The sequence below is a fragment of the Plecotus auritus genome (assembly GCF_963455305.1).
Source record: "Plecotus auritus genome assembly, chromosome: 4".
Taxonomy (NCBI): domain Eukaryota; kingdom Metazoa; phylum Chordata; class Mammalia; order Chiroptera; family Vespertilionidae; genus Plecotus; species Plecotus auritus.
The window spans coordinates 13,265,263-13,286,307 of NC_137775.1; the positions used below are offsets into that span (position 1 = coordinate 13,265,263).

The 21,045-nt window shown below is 41.8% G+C and overlaps 1 protein-coding gene and 1 pseudogene across 2 annotated transcripts in view; one reads left to right on the forward strand and one right to left on the reverse strand.

Annotated features, from left to right (window-relative positions):
- The window catches only part of MCM9 (minichromosome maintenance 9 homologous recombination repair factor), a 69,472-nt gene that overhangs the window by 10,728 nt on the left and 37,699 nt on the right, over positions 1 to 21,045 (reverse strand). Inside the window, exon 8 of the mRNA XM_080665801.1 lies at positions 10,129 to 10,303. Within this exon, the coding sequence (XP_080521927.1) occupies positions 10,129 to 10,303 (175 nt within the window). The remainder of the gene's footprint in view (positions 1 to 10,128; positions 10,304 to 21,045) is intronic.
- Positions 20,397 to 20,807, forward strand: LOC308246551 (large ribosomal subunit protein eL21-like; annotated as a pseudogene). The gene has a single exon. The product of its transcript is annotated as a large ribosomal subunit protein eL21-like (transcript).

Genomic DNA, 21,045 nt, shown 5'->3' on the forward strand with positions numbered 1-21,045 from the left:
GTATATTTACACCAGCCTATCTTGTAGAGAAATAAATGCTCATAAACATTTTTTATAACACTACTATGAGCCCACCCGCTGCTGGATGCTAAGAGTCATACAAAGTAAACCAAGCATGGATACTGTCTTAAGGAGCTTGCAATCTACTAGCTGTAATGGTAAGACAAAGAAGAATACGGTAAGTTCTAGAAGTATAAAGGTCCCAGGAGAAATAAAGATGATATCTATTCATCTATGTGAACGGAAGTGATGATCAGGAGAACATTACAAAGTAGCTTTTGAACAGGGCTCTTCATGATGTGGACTTTTTAAGTGGAGAATATATATATTCATGGAGAGGGTGAAGGTGGAGGGTGAGAGAGATTTTGTAGAATTGTGAGTTAGTTGAAACAAAAACTGTGTGTCACTTTGTTTTGATTTTTCTAAAAGTGAAAGAAACAAAAAATAGAAATAGAGAGATGGAGGGAGGGATGAAGACAGGGAGGAAAGGAGCAGGGGAAATGAGGAAAAATAAAGGCGGTTTAGCATCGAGTTTTTGAGGAGTAACAGCGAAGAGAAGGGGCCTGGGAGTGGTGGGTGGGTTAGATGGTGAGGACCATGGATGGACACAGCAAGGGGACAAGGATAATGGTCTAGGTCTAGGAAGAGGCACGAAGTCCTAAATCAAGCATGTCAAACTCGCAGCCCACGGGCCACATGCGGCCCACAACAAATATTTTTGCAGCCCAGCCAATATAACGGTATGTAAGAAACATTTTAATAAAAATTTCGTAACTTAATTTTTACAATATCCTTTATACATAATTATTAACAATGAGCTACAATGTTCGCTAATGACTACTATAATCGGGTTGCATTCATTTCCCTTACGCGCCTTTTGCACAGGCGCACCATTTCTCTCCACTAATACTAGCAGCGAATATTTTAGCAGCTGATGGCCACGCCATTAGTCTTGGACTGACTCGTTTGGTGTGCGCGACAGGAAATATTGTGCTTTCAAAGAACAAGAAAAATCTTTTTATTTGCATTACACTTATTACTTTGTGCAGTTATTCAGTGTCTGGTAAGTTAATGTTCAAGAAAAAATATTAATTTTTATTAAAATGTTATATTATTTTATGTTAACGATTACTCATTTATGTCAGCCCTTTGTATTCAGCATGTCTCTATAAAAATAAACCTACGTTTCTATGATAATTGAAGCTTTTGTTTTTTTTTTGCGGCCCACGTAAACTTAAACCCTGTTTATTTGGCCCATGTTAGCCTTTGAGTTTGACATGTTTGTCCTAAATGGAGCAGTGGCAAGATAGGTATGGGTATGCCTGCCTTAGATATGTTTTTAAACTTACTAATGATGGGCAAGTCCTCAGGGTAATATAGCATATTTGTTGACAATAACAAGTGTAACATTTTCCCCTATAAATTGCTCTGCTGCTGATGACTGTTTTAATTATAGTGGCATGTCTGCCTCTCAGCAGTCACGGCACATGGCATCAGCGACATGTGCTCGTTTGTTAATCCCCGATCTATTTCCAGTTGGCTCTAGCAATTACCTCATGCCCTAAGACTGAAAAAGTTTGAGAATCCTAGTGTGTGGTAAGTGGCATAAGAAGACACCCATTAAAGGAGAGAAAGACAACAAGGTACTTTCACTGAAAACTAAATCCCCTTTTAAGAAAAATTACTGAAAAGGAAATATTCTGAACAGACAGTCCACATCTTATAAATTATGTGCCCAAATGGTTTTGTAAAGATAGAATCCAGTTTGCCCTAAAAACAATGTAATAAGTGGTTCCTAATGAATCCCACCAAAGCACATTTAATCCATGTTGAAGTGAGGCCGTTGGCATCCTATCTAATAAAAGAGTAATATGCAAATTGACCATCACTCCAACACACAAGATGGCTGCCCCCATGTGGACACAAGATGGCCACCACAAGATGGCCAGCAAGGGAGGGCAGTTGGGAAGGACCAGGCCTGCAAGGGAGGGCAGTTGGGGGGGGGACCCAGGTCTACAGGGGATGGCAGTTGGGGGCAACCAGGCCTGCAGAGAAGGGCAGTTGGGGGCAACCAGGCCTGCAGGGGAGGACAGTTAGGGGTGACCAGGCCAGCAGGGGAGGGCAGTTGAGGGGGGGGAGGAACAGGCCTGCAGGGGAGGACAGTTAGGGGTGACCAGGCCAGCAGGGGAGGGCAGTTAGGGGCAATTGGGCTGGCAGGGGAGCAGTTAGGCATCGATCAGGCTGGCAGGGGAGTGGTTAGGGGGTGATCAGGCTGGCAGGCAGAAGTGGTTAGGGGCAATCTGGCAAGGAGGCATGTAAGCGGTTGGGAGCCAGCTGTCCTGGATTGTGAGAGGGATATCTGACTGCCTGGTGGGATCGGGCCTAAACGGGCAGTCGGACATCCCTCAAGGTGTCCCAGATCGGAGAGGGTGCAGGCCAGGCTGAGGGACAACCCCGCCCTGCACGAATTTCGTGCACCGGGCCTCTAGTTTATCAAAAAAAGGAGTACTGCTGCAATACTGGCAATGAGATAAAATACAATTGCATATGAAATAATTCCTTAAAACTATTTTCAATGTAGGTGAAAGTAATTGATTATTCTTCGTCTCTGGTCAACAAATATTTATAAGCCATTTCCTGTGTGCAAAGAGCAATACTGAGAATTCACAAAGGTACACCGCTGGTCTCTGCCTCCGCTAGTTTACAGTAGAAATGCTGGCAGATGAGAAAGCTCAACACAGCGCCCAGCAAGCAGACAGTACATGTGCAACGGATGGGGGTTCTCAGCATTAGCATCAGCAAAGAGAAACTTCTGTGGAGACTCCTGGATATCTGTAAGGTATCTGATCTTAAAGCAGTTCGTGGTGTTAGAAGGAAATGAACTAGCAAAGAGAGAAAGAAGGTGGTGAATTATTTCTGAGGTAACTGAAAAAAAAAAAAAAAGTCAAGAGTAAGCCTAAGGAAGGGGGTTAGGGAAGGATTATGTGAAGCAAAATGGCTGCCTGAGGAGCAGTCAGCAGAAGTGCCAGCGATGAAAGTAGAGGGGTGGGCACGGGAAGCGGAAACCGTGTGGGGTACTAAGTCAGGCAGCTGCCTGTAGCACAGAAAGGGCCTGGGGACAGTGCCAAGAGGGACAGAGTGGTTTCTGCTCATTTGAAAGAAGGGAAGACAGAATACTGTATAAGCCTGGTGCTTGCAGACCTGTAATACAAACATTACTGCATTCAAAACTGAATGAGGCTTTTGAAAACACAGATACAAAGACACAGTCTAATCCTAAGTACTTCCTGCATAGTAAGTACTTCCTGATGTTTTAGGCATTTATTTACTTACCTTACTTTTTTTCCTATTAAATTTGATCTTCCTTGAGGGACTGTCACTTATTGTTATAATCCTCACATTGTCTGTCACATATTAAATGCTCAATAAACATGCACTAAATAAGTGACAAAAAAAATAAACCTTTACTTAGTTCAGTATTTCTAAAATTCAGGGTCATCTTATATTCACAGGCTTCAACAGTTATAAACTAATCATGCTAATATGTTTTTGTTTTGGTTTTGGTTTTTTTTTCTGGTTAATTTGCAATGGAAACATTCCAGTTTCTCAAAAAACTACTGTCCCATTTTTTTACCTACATAGGCTAACTTTCCTACAAACATAGTAGTGACCTTTCTAAATATTGTACACATTATTGTCAGCACTGCAGGCCCTGCAGAAGGTGCCCTTGTTTTTGCGACGGTCTCTCATTACATCCTTTACAGGTGATTCCCGTGTTCACTCTCGGCTTTATTCACCTACATTCTGTCACTTCCAAACTAAACTCTGGACTGTGGTGGTAGCTGCTATGTGTTCACCAAGCCTTATTTCCCTTTCCCCTGGGAACAGAGCAAGATTATATTTCCCATCCCCCTTTACAGGTAAGTCGGGCTGTAATACTAAGTGTAGCCAATGGAGTGACGGTAAAAGAACCTATGCTACTGTCAGGTCAGGCAACCATCAAATTCACAGAAACAGAAAGTAACATGGTGGCTGCCAGGCACTGGGAAAGGTGCAAATGGCAAGTTGCTGTTTAATGGGTATAGAGTTTGGGTACAGAGTTTCAGTTTTGCAAAATGAAAAAGCTCTGAAGATCGGTTGCCCAACAATGTGACTACCCTTAACACTACTGAACTATACACTTAAAAATAATTAGGATGGTAAATTTTATGTTACGTGTTTTAACCACAATTAAAAAAAAAAGTAATGGAGGCTGTTATGGACTGAATATTTGTGTCCCACCAAAATTCATTATGTGGAAGCCCTAACTACCAGTGTGATGATATGGGCTGGGGCCTTAGACAGGTATTAGGTTTGGATGAGGTCATGAGGGTGGAGCCCCATAATGGGATTTATGTCCTCATAAAAAGAAGCAGGGAGACACAGCTCACTCTCTCCACACTCATGCACTGTGGAAAGGCCAGGTGAGCACACGGTGGGAAGGTAGTGGCCATAAAAAGAACCAAACTCCTGACAGGTGTGACAACCTGGATGAACCTTAAAAACATTATATTATGCCAAGTGAAAGCTGTCAGACACAAAAAGTTACATCTTGTATGATTCCGTTTATATGGAATGTCCCGAACAGGCAAATCCATAGTGACAGGAAGTAGATTAGGGGAGACAGGACATAGGGAATGGAGGGGATGAGGACTGACAGCTAAAGGGTACGAGGTTTCTCTTTGGGGTGATGAAAACATTCAGGAGTTAGACAGTGGTGGTAGTTGCACACCCTATGAATATACTATAATCCAAGAAATTGTATGCTTTAAAAGAGTGGATTTTATCTAGTATGTGAATTATGTCTCAAAGCTGTGATGAGAAAAAGTCAGAGGAAAGAATCAAAATAAATGGTATGTTTGTAAAAAACAAACAAAAATAATCTTTGCGCCCCTAAAGAGGAGTATGCCAAAAATGGGGTAAAAACCCACAAAACTATATAAAATGAAAACATATTAATGATATTCTCACAATCCATTATATGTATACTAGAGGCCTGGTGCACAAAATTCATGCATGTGGGAAGTCCCCTCAGCCCAGCCTGCATGCTCTCTAATCTGGGACCCCTTGGGGGATGTCCAACTGCCGCTTTAGGCCCGATCCCCAGGATCGGGCCTAAAGCAGCAGTTGAACATCTCTCTCACAATCCTGGACTGCTGGCTCCTAATTGCTCACCTGCCTGCCTGCCTGGTCACTCCTAACTGCCCCCTCCCTGCCGACCTGGTCGCTCCTAACTGCCACCCCTGCTGGCCTGGTCACCCCTTACTACCCCTCCACTGCCAGCCTGGTTGCCCCCAACTGCCCCCCTCTGCCGGCCTGGTTGCCCCCAACTGCCCCCCTCTGCTGGCCTGGTCACCCCTAACTGCCCCCCCTGCCAGCCTAGTCGCCCCTCACTGCCCCCCCTGCCAGCCTAATCACCCCCAACTGCCCCCCCTGCCGGCCTGGTCACCCCCAATGGCACCCCCCCCCCCGCTGGCCTGGTCACCCCTAACTGCCCCCCTGCTGCCAGCCGGTTGTCCCTAACTGTCCCCCCTGCCTGCCTGGTCGCTCCTCACGGCCCACACCCCCCCTGCCCCCGCCGCCGGCCTGGTCGCCCCACGCAGCCTGCTGTTCAGTCATTTGGTCGTCCCTCACTAACCCCCCTGCCGGCCTGGTCGCCCCATGCAGCCTGCTTGTTCAGTCGTTTTGTCGTCCCTCACTAACCCCCCTGCTGGCCTGGTCATAGGCAGCCATCTTGTGAGGGCATGATGGTCAATTTGCATATTACCTCTTTATTATATAGGATTTTTGGTAATCTATCTTGCTGGGACATACACCCTCCCTTTCTCTCAAACAGGGCTGATAAAGCTGACAAATTCCCATTCACGTCTAGACTGATTCAATGAGTAGAAACAGCAGATTCACAAGCAATGGGAATAGGAAAGAGGAAAGGGCAAAAGCACTGCTCATATATATCATCAGGAAAGAACAGAAAACCCTCATAGTGCTTGATCTGAACTTACGTTTTCCTATCTTGGTGGCATGCTTGGAGGCCCCTAAGGAAGGGTTCTCATGTTCCACAGCCCCTTCCGGCCTAGGGGTCGGAGCCCTCTCAGGGGTTGGGCAGAAGGGTGGCTCCCTCCTCTCTCAGCCTCCCCACTCAGTCTGAGGCTAGTTTGTGGAATATGCCACCAGAGATGCAGCTTCACAACATCCTGGGAGGAAGAAGCCAGCAGGGTGCCTGGTTTTGGAGCCACCTTACCCAGAGTTGTGGTCCCTCAGCCTGCCTCTTCAACGAGAACCCAGGTAGGTTCCGATAACACAGATTCCCAGGTCCGGCCTCAGCGATTCTATCCGTGAGCCGGGTATGGACTAGAAAACTGAAGCACAGCCGAGTGGGGATTGGTGCCGTGGTTCTTCTGTGGCTGTTAGAGTCACAGTGCACGATAAATGTTCTCTTGTCTGTCTTGCTATAGGTTGTGAGCACCTTGAGAACAAAGGCCTTGCCTTTTCATCTCAGTGGTGTCAGTGGCCAGCAGAGAGCATGACACTGCTTAGTGCTCAGGCAGGTTTACTGAGTGAGACAATAAACTGCCATCTTGTTTCAGACTGCACTTCCTACCTAGGCATCCTATATAATAAAAGCATAATATGCAAATGGACTGAACAGCAGAATGACCAGTCAGCAGGGGGCAGGGCCAGCTCCTTCCTTGCAGTTGGTGGCCAACCTCCTGTCCCCATTCCTTCCCCCAGCCGACAGGCCCCAATCAGCCCACTGCAATGGTGGTGCGGCAGCAAGGGAAGGAGTGGGGGGGGGGGGGAGGCAGGGAACCGAACGGTGGCAGGGCGCTGATGATGGCGGCGTCGGTGTCCGGTGTCCGTTCCTTCTGTGCCTGGTCCGGCGACTGTCGCCTCCTCTCTGGCCTGGCTCTGATTGGCCTGGCCCCAATCAGCCCTGATTGCTGGCCAGGCCTAGGGACCCCACTCAAATTTGGTGCACTGATCTCTAGTGTGAGTATAATTTAGTAGCACCAAATATAGAACTGCAATGTCCAACTTTCTCCTAACGTGTCTTCAGGAAATAGTGAGATATTCTCTATTATTTAAGAATCTACTGGTATCCTGTCTTTGATGAGATGCTATCCTAGTTAAGTTTGAAAAGAACCTTGCATATAATGAACCATTACTTTCCCAAATCATTATTTAGGTCAGTAGTCCAGTCTTAAAGACCATCATCACAAAAAGCTCTCAGATGACTCCCCACTGCCATGAGGCCTTGTGCTGCCACTCCCCGGGCCCAGGAACTGATCTGTACAGTTTAAACAGACAGGTAAATTCAAATACTAGTATTAATAACCCCTTTTAAACTCACAGTGCAGCATTTGCTTCTTGGTTTCCTTTTCTATTTCATTAAGCAGCCAGGACAAATGTAAGGTCTTAAAAATCCCAAATTTTGAAAATGGCTTCAGATTTAAGTAACATAAGCAAAGAACAACAAAATTATTGGTCTTCTCAAACATGCACTGATTCAGTGAGACCTATATTTTGGTTAATGACAACTATTAAATTACATTTTAATAGACTCTAGGCATGCTAAACACTCTTAGTGTTTTAGCATTTTTTCTATTCTGACTACCCATAACAAGTTTTTACACTGCAGAAATCACATTGACTGGTTCCCTCCCAGCTGCTTGCACATCTGAATGGTGGGTGTAAGGCTTATGATATACCCTTGCAGGTATATGCCCACCATATGGATAAAGTTTAACCTCTACCCAAAAAACAGTTTCTATGGAATAATTAAGTACGTAGTTCCCATTTTAAAAATGAACTCTATAACTCTGTGCAGTGTATATGAAATGACACATTTAAAAAAATCTGAGAACCCCTGCAGCCCTGGAGGCCAGCCAGATATTCTGATCCAGTGGTTCACACTAACATCTGTAGGGAGATTGAATTCAAATAAGTCTTTCACAATCAATCAGACTTTAGTCACTTGAGAAACGTGAGAGAGAGAAAACAAAAAACGAGATCCTGAAAACGATATTGCAAGGTATCAAAAATCTCAAAGGAAACTTGAAGTGGTCCTTGAGGACGATGGCTCAGTGAAAGACTCGTATTTTAGGACACAGAAGCCTTTACATTGCTGGTCAAAGAAAGGGAAATCTTAGAACTTGGGAATGAGGAATTTAAAGTAATTTTTAGTTATTTCTCCTTATTTGCTTCTACGGAAGGCACTTCTTCCACTTAGGAGCTGTCAAGGATGGCTGTTTGTGTGCCTCATCTCTCCCTGGAGGGCTTTGTCACACTTTGGAATTCAGTCCCCTTGATTTCCTTGTAAACTCAGCTCTCTTAAAAGTTCAAGACATGATTTTGTTGGCTAGTTGGATTTTTCTTGTTAGAATGGGAGTAACATGTGCTTACTTTTTTCTCCATCCTAAGTGGATGAAGAACTTAGGCTTATATTTTGTGTCTTTGCTTTTTTATTTCATTTTTTAAATAATTTTATTGTATTTTATAAAAATATTGGTGTGATGAACTGAAAAAAGCATTGTTATAGTAATGACAAGACTGTCCAGTCAGTGCGTGTCATAGTGAACTGTTTATCTACAAGAACATTACTTCTGGAACTTAGAATAGCACAGAAGAGTCATACTAATTCCCACTTGCAGAGGGTAAAGGCAGTAGGAGTGGTTAATAAAGTATTTTCACTTATAAAGATTTATTCCGTAGCCTATCATATAGCACTGCCAATGTTCTCCCTTTCTAAAATACACTCTTAGCATTTGTCCCAATTTTCCCTGATGCCAGCATTATTTAGGAATCTTTCAAAATGTTCCAGATTTCATCTGGAAAAGGTGTATCAAGATAAACCATAGATTCCACCAACTAGCAAAGGTACTAATTAAATGAAGGCATAATGGTAAGAGAAAGTAGCCTTGAAGACACTTAGTAAACTATTATCTCAGCTTTACCCTGACAAGTAGTATTGAAGCATTAACTAAAGTATGTTCTCTCATAACACTTTTATTATGCACTTATCACTTTGATGCTCTTGTGTCTATCTTCCCCAACAAAATAGCAAACACTTCAAGGACAGTGTTGTATTCATCTTGGTACTTCGCAGTGTCTAGCACAGTGCCTGGCACACAGCCGGCTCAGTGTATTCACATACTGAATGAATAGATATTGAGTAAAATGAATAGATCTGCTAATAGTTCTGTCTAGTTTTCTTGTACCTTTTTCCTCTGGGCCATAGCCTGCTTTTAGCTCCCCGCCCCCTTTCCTTTTTGCAAGTGTATATAAATAGGTCTCACATAATCTATAACACCAGTGTCTGCCTGGCTCCCAAGTAACCACTACTGTTTGAAGACTGCTGGCAGCCATATCTGCCTGCTCAGCTGGCCTCACACCTAAATGGTAGCATTAAGGCTAAGACAGTTCTGCCTCTCTCCTCTGCCTGGCTGACCTGGCAGCCTGCTTGGGGGTCAGCCTTTGTAGCCAAATAAGTTTCCCATAACCACCTCAGGGCCTGGATTTCTATTTGAACCTGCTTATTTTTCTCTCTCATTGGTCATGTATAGCCAAGGATCCACATACCTCAAACCCTGAGCCTCCTCAAGTCACAACAGGTACTGCATCGTATGCTAATATATACTATTCTTTACTTTCCTATATGCTGTGATCAACCTTCTAGTAAGATATATTAGGGCAAAGAAAGACATATAAGGAGACTACCATTGAAAGCAGACATGTTTTGTCTTCTTGAATCTGAATCTTTCAAAATTCCTAACATAATAATATACCCAGAGTAGACACACAATTATTGAAAGAGATAATAGGTTGGAGCCTGAATTGAAAGCTCTTCACAAGTCCCCTTCATGAATTAAATCAACTTACATTTATTTTACACTTTAGTTTTCCTTTCTTTGTTCCAACAACTAATTTTTACTTCCTTCACTCACCTTCGTGGGAAAATTAATATGTGTTTTGAAGGGTGATAACTGTGTCTCTGAGAGGACCTAGCATACCTTACAGTTCAATAAGGTTCACATTTTCCATTATCATGTATTAACTAATCTCAACGATTCCAATAGATTTAACACTTACCCAGCCTTAGCAACACTTATGGTTTGTTGCTCCATTGCTTCGTGGATACTGGTTCTATCATGCTCTTTGAGGCTATTAAACTCATCGATACAGCAAAGGCCCGCATCTGCAAGCACTAATGCCCCAGCCTCCAAATTCCATTCTCCTGAGTCTTTTACAGCAGTTACCGTCAGACCTAAGGAAACAAGCAGGTTGTGTCAGCTTTTATTTTCAAAAGCATGTCTTATACCTATGAAGGGAAATAAATACTTACATTTTAAAGGGCAGGAAGGTTATAGAATCAAGGCTTTTATTTGTATTCCACCAAGAATGGATGGCATCAGAACAACTATTTCAGGTTGTTACTAAAAGGTATTGGAATATCCTATGTTCTGAAATTTTAATAGGCATTAATATTTTGTGGCAACCAGAAGTCTTCAAATTTTGTCTCTTCGTGGTAGGTACCCCTCACTGAGTGGTCGAAGCTAACAGATCTCCAGAGACCTTATGACAAGAGGTTTTATACTATGTACTGTTTAAAGAGAATGGTCCAAAGACAGAGTACAGTGAATATTAGTCCAATGATGAAAATGAAAAATTTGCTCCCAGTTACAGAGGATTCCCTTCATAGGTCTTATTTGATTTTAATGCATCCTTTAAACTAGTCAATAAAGCAGAGTGGTCAAAAGCAAAGCCTTTAGAGTCACCTAGACTTGAATTTAAATCTGGATTTGTCATTCTGGCTATCACATAGTAGGGAGTTTCATAACATATCAAGGCCTAAGTTTATCCACCTATAAAAGAGGATAACAATGGAAAATATTTTATAGACTAGAGGCCCGGTGCACAAAATTCATGCACGGGGGGTGGGGGGGTCCCTTAGCCCAGCCTGCACCCTCTCCAATCTGGGACCCCTTGAGGGATGTCCGACCGCCCGTTTAGGCCCAATCCCGGTGGGCCTAAACAGGCTGTCTGACATCCCTCTCACAATTCAGGACTGCTGGCTCCCAACCACTCGCCTGCCTCTGCCTGATTGCCCCTGATCACCTCCTAACCACTCCCCTGCCAGCTTGATCACCTGCCTGCCAGCCTGATCACCTCCTAACCACTCCCCTACCAGCTTGATCGACGCCTAACTGCTCCCCGGCTGGCCCGATTGCCCCTAACTGCCCTCCCCTGCTGGGCCTGGTCACCCCTAACTGCCCTCCCCTGCCAGTCTGATAACCCCTAACTGTCCTCCCCTGCAGGCTTGGTTGCCTCCAACTGCCCTCCCCTGCTGGCCCGGTCACCCCTAACTGCCCCCCCTGCAGGCCTGCCCCCTCCAACTGCCCTCCCCTGCTGGCCCGGTCACCCCTAACTGCCCTTCCGTGCTGGGCTGGTCACCCCTAACTGCCCCCCCTGCAGGCCTGCCCCTCCAACTGCCCTCCCCTGCAGGCCTGGTCACCCCCAACTGTCCTCCCCTGCAGGCCTGGTCCCCCGCCAACTGCCCTCCCTTGCAGGCCTGGTCACCCCCAACTGTCCTCCCCTGCAGGCCTGGTCTCCCCTCCTCTGCTGGCCCGGTCACCCCCAACTTCCCTCCCCTGCAGGCCTGATTCCCCCCCAACTGCCCTCCCCTGAAGGCCTGGGCCTCCCTCAACTACCCTCCCTTGCTGGCCTGGTCTCTCCCAACTGCCCTCCTCTGCTGACCTGGTCACCCCTAACTGCCCACAACTGCCCTCCCCTGCAGGCCATCTTGTGGCGGCCATCTTGTGTCCACATGGGGGCAATCATCTTTGACCACATGGGGGCAGCCATCTTGTGTCTTGGAGTGACGGTCAATTTGCATATTACTCTTTTATTAGATAGGATTCTTTCTTGAATATTTAAAAAGAATATACATAAAACTCTTTAAAAGCTGTATGATACATAATGAGTATCTATATATATAAAACCCCAATATGCAAATAGACTGAACGGCGGAACAACTGAACAACCGAACAGCCGGTCGCTATGACATGCGCTGACCACCAGGGGGTGCGTGCAGAACATTGGCAACAGAAGGCAGAACGTGGAACATGGTGGCATCGGCTACAGCGGGATGGTGGAGCAGGTCAGCAGGAATGCCAGACCAAAGCGGGGCGCTGGTTGCTGTCATCAGGGTGAGACTCTGGTGGTTACTGAAAATTCTTTGCTCCCATGTGCCGTGGTCCCACCCAGTGCTCACACCTGCTGCCAGTGCTGGCCCCCCTTGCACCCACTGCTGGTGCTGGAGCCACTCTTGCACCCGCTGCTGGCCCCCAGCACTGGCCCCAATCGCTTGGCGCCATCAGCGGGTGAGAGAGGTGGCTGCCGGCCCCGATCGCCCCTCAGGGCTTTTCTACTTCCCCCTGCTCCTGAGGGGTGATCAGGGCTGGCAGCCACCTCTCACACCTGCAGCTGGTGCTGGACCTGCCGCTTGCACCTGCTGCTGGCACCTGGTGCCGGTCCCAATCACTCGGCAATGTCAGTGGGTGTGTGCGGCGGCTGCCGGCCCTGATGGCTTCTCCACCGCCCCCTGCTCCTTAGGGGTGATTGGAGCAGCAGCTGCTGCTCGCACCCGCTGATAGTGCAGGCCCTGCTTGCACCCGCTGTTGGCGCTGGCCCCAATTGCTCTGCACCATCAGCGGGTGTGAGCAGGGCTGCCAGCAGACAGGGGACAGGGGGCTACAGGGGGAGAGGCCAGGAGGGGGGCGTGGAGGATGGGCCGAGACATGCCCATGTGCCTACCATAGCCTAGGGGCCCACAGTTCCTTTCAAAGTGCACAAATTTGGCCTCTAGTTTATAATAACTACTGTTGATTTAAAAAATTGATAAACCTCTGGCTAGAATGATTAAGGAAAAAATAGAAGACAAAAGCTACAAATGTCAGGCATGAAAGGCGGGACACCATTATAGATCCTATAAATATTGAACTAATAATACAGAAATAAAATGAACAAACTATGTCCTAAGTTTAATAACTTAAATGAAATTGCCAAAATATTTGAAATATATAAACTGTCAAAGTTTATCTTAAAAAAAGATAACTTGCATAATCTTATACCTACTTTGAAAATTGACTATGTAGTTAAACATCTTGCAACACAGAAATCTACAGGCTACAATGACATCATGATGAAGTCTACCAAACATTTACGGAAGAAATAGTACGAATTCTATACAAAATTTTTAGAACTGTAGAAAAACAAGAAACACTTCCCAACTCAGGTAATTATCATGGTATCCAAAACAGATAAAGACATAGTAAAAGAAAACTACAGACGAGTATCCCTCATAAACATAGATTCAAAAATCCACAAAAAAAAAAAGCAAATCATACAATACATAAAATGGTAATAGATCATAACTAAGTTAGGTTTATTTTGGGAATGCAAGGCTAATTTTCAAAGTTAATCAATGCAATTCACATCAACTGAGGAAGAAAAAGCAAACGACCACCTCAATAGATACAGAAATGACACTTGACAAAACTCAACGATCATTCATGATAAAAAAAAAAATTCTCAGATAATTAGGAATAGAGGAAACTCCTTTAATTTGATAAAGGGTTTTTAAAAAAAAAAAAAAATCCTTCAGCTAACACTTAATGATAAAAGATTGAATGCTTAGAGCCCCATACCCTTTCTACCCCTAAGATCAGAACAAGGCAAGGAGATTTGCTCTCAACACTTTTTCTTGAAAAGGAAAAACTAAATTTAAAAAAATATATTTACAGACAATAAGATTATGTAGAAAATTCCAAAAATTATAAAACTGATAGAACTAATATATGAGTATAGCAAGGTTGCTGTTTGCAAGTCAATATACAAAAATTAATCATGTCTATATATTAGAAAAAATTAGAAATTACATTTAAAAATAATAGATTTATGATAGCATCCAAAAATATGAAATACCTGGATATAGATCTTTAAAATGATGGGTAAGACCTGTATGCAAAACTAAAAAACATTTTTTTAAAAAATATATTTTATTGATTTTTTACAGAGCGGAAGGGAGAGGAGGGATAGAGAGTTAGAAACATCGATGAGAGAGAAACATCGATCAGCTGCCTCTTGCACGCCCCCCACTGGGGATGTGCCCGCAACCAAGGTACATGCCCTTAACCGGAATCGAACCTGGGACCCTTGAGTCCGCAGGCCGACGCTCTATCCACTGAGCCAAACCGGTTTTGGCTAAAAAACATTTTTAAAGAAAACTGAAGATGACCTAATCAAATAGAGATATCCCATATTTATTGAATGAATTAAAATCTCAATATTTTAAGGTATTTTCCCAAAGTGCTCTCTGTCCCCAAAATGCTTTATAGATTCAATACAACTCCAAACAAAATTCTAGCAAGATTTTTCTTTTTCTAGAAATTAACAAGGTGATTGGAAAATTTATATGGAGAAGCAAAGAAAACAGAAGAGTCAACCAAAAAATAAAGTAGGAAGTCTCATATGACCCATTTCCAGATTTACTACAAAACTAGAGCAATCAATTCAGAGTGGTAATGGAGAAAAAATATAAACAGATAGAACAATGGAATAGAATTGAGCCCAAAAATAGGCCCACACATATGTGGTCAAGTATATAAAAGTAAAAGCAATTTAATAGAGAAAGGATACTCCATTCCACAAACAATTGCATAGCCTTATACAAAAAGAAAAAAAATCAATCTTGATCCATACATAACACATAATACAAAAATTAAGTCATATTGAATTAAATACCTAAATGAAAAATGTAAAACTTATGGAAGAAAACATCTGGTTTCTGATCCAGCATTTAAGAAGCTTAGAAGTTACTACTCCATCTTAACACCAAGTAAACTCTAAACAAACTGAGAAATCAGTAATTCTGGGATCCATCAGAGAATGAGGTCACAGGTCAAACCCCTGCCCCCCCAAATTGGAAAGACATAAAGACAGAGAATCACAACTTACTAGAGCAGAAACTTCCATGGGAACCTGTACTGAGATAGGAAAATCCGAACCATAATTCTCAAATTGCTGGAGGCTCAGTGTGGATAATTCTGAGAATTAAAAACTCCAGGTTCTCACATTAAATATTGACAATTTTTCTCTGATATTATAGGCAAAGAGATGGAAAGTCTAAGGAATAGTAAAAAAAAAAAAAAGAAAAAAAAGTTCCAGAGATCAAAAACACTACAAAAGAAATGAAGAATGCCTTTGATGGACTCATTAGTAGACTGGACATGGCTGAGGAAAAAATATCTGAGAGTAAGGATAGTCAATAGACACTTTTAAAACTGAAAAGCAAAGAGAAAAAGATGGAAATAGCAGAACAGAATATCCAAGAACTATGAAAACAACTACAAAAGATATAACATACATGTAATTTATGTAATGGCAATACCAGAAGTAAGAGAAGGAATAGAGCAATATTTGAAGCAATAATATTCCCCAAATTAATGTCAGACACCAAATCACAAATCTAGAAAACTCAGAAAACACAGAGCAAAAAAAAAACATTAAAATGAAAGATGAAGAAAAAATTCTTGAAAGAAGCCAGAGGGAAAAACACTTACCTATAGAGGAACAAATATGAGAATAATATCTAACTTCCCCTAAGAATATTTTAATATAGTCTTCAACATACATTAATGCAATAGAATTCATAAGTGATGATATGATCACACTAGGTTCTGCACTGGTTAGATAACATCTAGAGCAGGAGTCAGCAAATTATGATCTATGGGCAAAATCTGGTGCAAACACCTATTTCTGTAAAAACAGTTGTTGTTTAACACAGTCATGCTTATTATATATATTGTCTATGGCAGTTTCATATTACAATCAGAGTTTAGTAGTTGTGACAAACATTGAATGGCCCTCAAAACCTAAATTATTTGTATCTGGCCCTTAATAGGAGGTTGCTGACTCCTGTTCTAAGACTTAATGTCTACTTTGAGACATTAAATTTTAAAAGAAATAATACTTTTTAAAAAGGATAAATGGATTATGAAGGACATGTTAATAATGCCTTAAACTTAAGGAATATAGCATGGGGTATAATTAGCCTTAAAGAAAGACTTAGAGAAGTGAAAATAATGTTTATATATTTAGAGAACTATCCTATGGAAGAAGCATTAAACTGGGGCAACTTCCAAAGAAATAACCTAGAACAACATGTAGAGTTTTACATGCTGGATACATTGAGATGTTTAAAAATGAGTGGGCTACCTTACAAAGTAGTGAACTTTTCCTCAAAGTAATTATTTAAGCAAAAATGAAATGTCCATTTGTCAGAGGTAGTGTAAAGAGGTATTCATGCAATGAACAGATAGCTGGACAAAAGAAAAATTAGAAAACACTGAGATGAAAGAAAGCGAAGATACAACATACCACAACTATGGGATGCACCAAAAGCAGTGCTTAGAGAGTAACATATCATTAAAAAAAGACATTACAAAAATACTAAAGACCAATATCTCTTATGACTACAGATACAAATATCCTCAACAAAATGCTAGCAAATCAAATTCAGCAATACTTAAAAAGGATTACACATCATGACCAAGTAGTGCAACACCTGAAAATCAACAAATGTAATAATATCCTTATATTTACAGAATAAGGGACAAAAAGCATTATGATCACCTCAACAGAAGCAGGAAAAGCATTTGACAAAAATTCAACAAATTAGGAACCTGATAAAGGGCAGCTACACAAAAACCAGCTAATACCATTTTTAATGGTATAAGACTGAATGTTTTCACATTAGGATTAGAAACAAGACAGAGATGTTCATTCTCACTACTTCTATTCAACATTGTACTGGAGATACTGGAGGTTCAAGGAAGGGCAATTAGGCAAAAAATGAAATAATAGGCACCAGGAAGGGAAAAAAGAAGTAAAATTATCTCTATTTGCAAATGTCATAATCTTGCATATAGAATAATCCTAAGGAATTTACTAAAAATTTATTACAACTAATAAACAAGGTCAGCAAGGTTGAAGGATAAAAAAAGCAATATTTAAAAATCAATTGTATGTCTATATACATGCAATGAAGAATACAAAAATATATTAAGAAAATACTAATTCCATTTTCAACAGCATAAAAAAAACCCACTTAGGAATAAATTTAACAAAAGACGTACAAAATCTTATACCCTGAAAACTACAAAACATTGTTGAAAGAAATGAAAGATTACTAAAATAAATGAAAACACATCCCATGTTCATTGACAGGAATTTTAACATTGTTAAAATGGCAATATTCCCCAAAGGGATCTACAGATTCAATGCAGATCTCAGTTGGCTTCTTTGCAGACATTGACAAAGTGATTATAAAATTTATATGGAAATTCAAGGAATCCCGAATAGATACAATATTGGGGGGGGGGGGGTTGGAGGTCTCAAATTTCCTGACTACAGTGACAATAATCAATACAGTGTGGTAATGACATAAGATATAGATAAAAAAATTAATTTTGCAGAAATGAACCCACACATTTATGGTTAATTCATGTTTGATAAGGGTTCCAAGACAATTCATTGAGGAAGGAATAATTTTTTCAAAAGATGCTACTGGGAAATTGAACATCCACATACAAAAATAGGAATTTGGACCCCTACTTGACACCATATACAAAACGTAATTCAAAGTAGATCGAACTTAAATGTAAGGTGCTAAAGGTATAAAATGGTTAGAAGAAAACACAAATATAAATCTTCATGGCCCTTGATTAGGCAATGTTTTTGAGAAATGACACCAAAAGCACAAGCAAAAAAAGACAAACTAAATTGGACTTCATTAAATTAAAAGCTTAGAGCTGCAAAGGACACCCCCAAGAAAATGAAAAGATAATCTACAGAAGGGGAGAAAATTTTCCCAAACCTGATCAATATGTCTCTGATGAAAGACTTGTATTTAGAATAAAGAACTCTCACAGCTCAATTAAAAAAAAAAATTACCCAATTTTTTAAAAGGCCAAGGATCCAAACAGACATTTCTCCACAGAAGATATGCAAATGGTCAATAAGCAAATGAAAAACACTCAAACATTTTTAGCCCTCAGGGAAATGTAAATCAAAACCACAATGAGACACTACTTCACACATCACCAATGTCTATAATCAAAAAAACTAATAACAAGGGTTGGGAGGGATGTGAAGATATTGGAATGCTCATTCATTGCTGGTGGGAATATAAGTGCAGCCACTTTGGAAAACAGCTTGGTAGTTCCTCATAAGGAGTTACCATATGGATCCAGCAATTCCACTCTTAAGACCCAGAAAAATGAAAACATATGCCCCCCCCCAAACAGAAATTTGTACACAAACGTTCATGGTAGCATAGCTGTTATTTAAAAAAAAAAAAAAAAGTCACTATGTAGTCATAATAGAGGTAGTTGGAGATAGATTCTTTTATGCTGGATTCAAGACTGGAGCAGGCACAAAACTACCAACCTAAATCCATCAATTAATTACCTATCAGCTCATTTGAGAAACCTTTTTCCTTCCTATCCTTTCTGGTTTTGGCCTTTTTTAGACAATCCTGCATATAAGGCATCCAATCTCACAAAGCTTACTTGCCTAACTTCAGTCAAGCATATCTCCATTTAGTGCCCTTTGTCTCTATAGTAACCAACTAAAAAAGCTGCTGGGTTTAGCAGTGGCTTTGTGCAAGCAGTAGTCTAGCCAAGAGATGTTTGAAAGATTTGAAGCCTCTCTCTACTTATGACCACATTTCTCCTGGTTATCTGATGAATGGGAGAGGTGGACAGTTAGAGAGAAAAGAATGGAATGTAAAACATGAGAAGATGTATTATAAGTGGAGAGTGAGGTCAGGAGGAAAACAAGTTTAGAAGGAGCTTCATGTAAGAGGACTAAGAACACAGGGTAAAAAACTAGATACATGAAACACAATAATTACTAAGCATTTCCACTAATATTCTTCTGGTCAGAATGATATTAACATCAACAAACTGTCAACAGCAAACATAATTATGGTGCTTCAGAAAGGACAATGATCTCATTGATAGCTATCCAAAGGGTGTTTAATAACAGTATAGTCCAGCTATGGATAAGGGCTCAGACACAGCTTATATCTTCATCAAAATTGTAACCTAATGGTGGGTAGTGATCAATACAAAACAGTGAAACTGTTATTAGTGAGGGGGAGCAAAAAATGGGGGAGGGGGACACACATTATATAATAAATATGGGAACCATAAAGTATGAAGATGCATTCCAGGATTCATTCCACCCTCTCTCCCTTCCCCCCAGTCATCCCTTCTGCAATAGGAGGCTTTCCATCTGCAGTGCCTCATGGGGAGATGCCCACAGCTTTGCCTTGGCTTGGGCCTCCTCTCACTCCCAGGATACACCTGGGCCAACTTCATTCATGGAGCTTTGTTCCTCAAGAGTTCATTAATCAAGTCATTACTACAGTGTCTGCCAGCCTGAGGGTTCTTCCAGGAAATTATATCAATTGCTTTTTCTACACATAAAGCCCACTTTAAATATTATCTGACACAGTGGACAGAACGTAGAGAAGCACTCGGTCAGCAATTAAAGGAACAGGTTTCTGAGCACCACTGTTCTCCTTTATTATATGGGGATGATAACACCTTACCCTCCTACCATTCCAGGATGTTTGAGGATCAAAATGTTATCTATACATACATACCATATCACCACGGTATGACTCATACTTAATGCACATAAACGATTGGGCTTGAGGAAACCATTTTTTTTGGTAGGTCCTATTTTATCACTTAATCCATTGACAATAAAATGGGACCCCCACTCTAAGTGGTTTTCCTAAATGTGGGAAGTCCTGGTGTTAGCTGTCCAATATTAACTTTCAAAAGACCATCAGGCCCTAGCTGGTTTAGCTCAGTGGAGAGAGTGTCAGCCTGCAAACTTAAGGGTCCCAGGTTCGATTCCAGTCAAGGGCACATGCCCAGGTTGTGGGCTCGGTCCCCAGTGGCGGGGCGGGGCGGGGCGGGGCGGGGCGGGGCGGGGGGGCGGGGGGGTCGTGCAGGAGACAGCCAGTCGATGATTCTCTTTCATCATTGATGTTTCTCTCTCTCCCTCTTCCTTCCTCTCTGAAATCAATAAAAACATATTTTAAAAAAGACCATTAGATGAAGGAGTTTCATCAAAGGAACCTACTTAAGTATGAACAATGACCAAAGATGACAACTCAAAATTCTGGGCACTATACTAAGAAAAATTATTCCAGCATAGATGATAATTAAGAATTAATTTTCTCGCTTTCAGCCGGAACAGCCATCTTCCAGTAATTTGCCAAAATGACTAACACAAAGGGAAATAGGAGAGGCACCCGCTATATGTTCTCTAGGCCTTTTAGAAAACAAGGAGTTGTTCCTTTGGCCACATACATGCAAATCTACAAGAAAGGTGATATTGTGGACATCAAGGGAGTGGCCACTGTTCAAAAAGGAATGCCCCACAAATGTTACCATGGCAAAACCGGAAGAGTCTACAATGTCACCCAGCATGCAGTGGGCATTGTTGTGAACAAGCAAGTTAGGGGCAAGATTCCTGCCAAGAGAATTAATGTGCGTATTGAGCATATTAAGAGAAAGGTACTGGGTTCAACGGAAGCGTCAGCCTGCTCCACCCAGAGAAGCACACTGTGTGAGAACCAATGGAAAGGAGCTGAGCTGCTGGAACCCATTCCCTATGAATTCATGGCATGATAAGTGGGAAAAATAAAAAGACTTCTGTGCTGATAAAAATGTTTCTCTTAATTGAGTGGAAGTGTGGCATCCCTTCCCCCCAAAGAATTATTAAAGAAAACTTTGTGTCACCCTCCCCCCCAAAAAAGAATTAATTTTCTCTCTGAATTTAATTAGCCAAGTTCAATGGTTTCATTCACAACTCTTAAAGAAAAATAATGGTTTACCAAAAGCAAGCAATAACCTAAACCTTTGTACC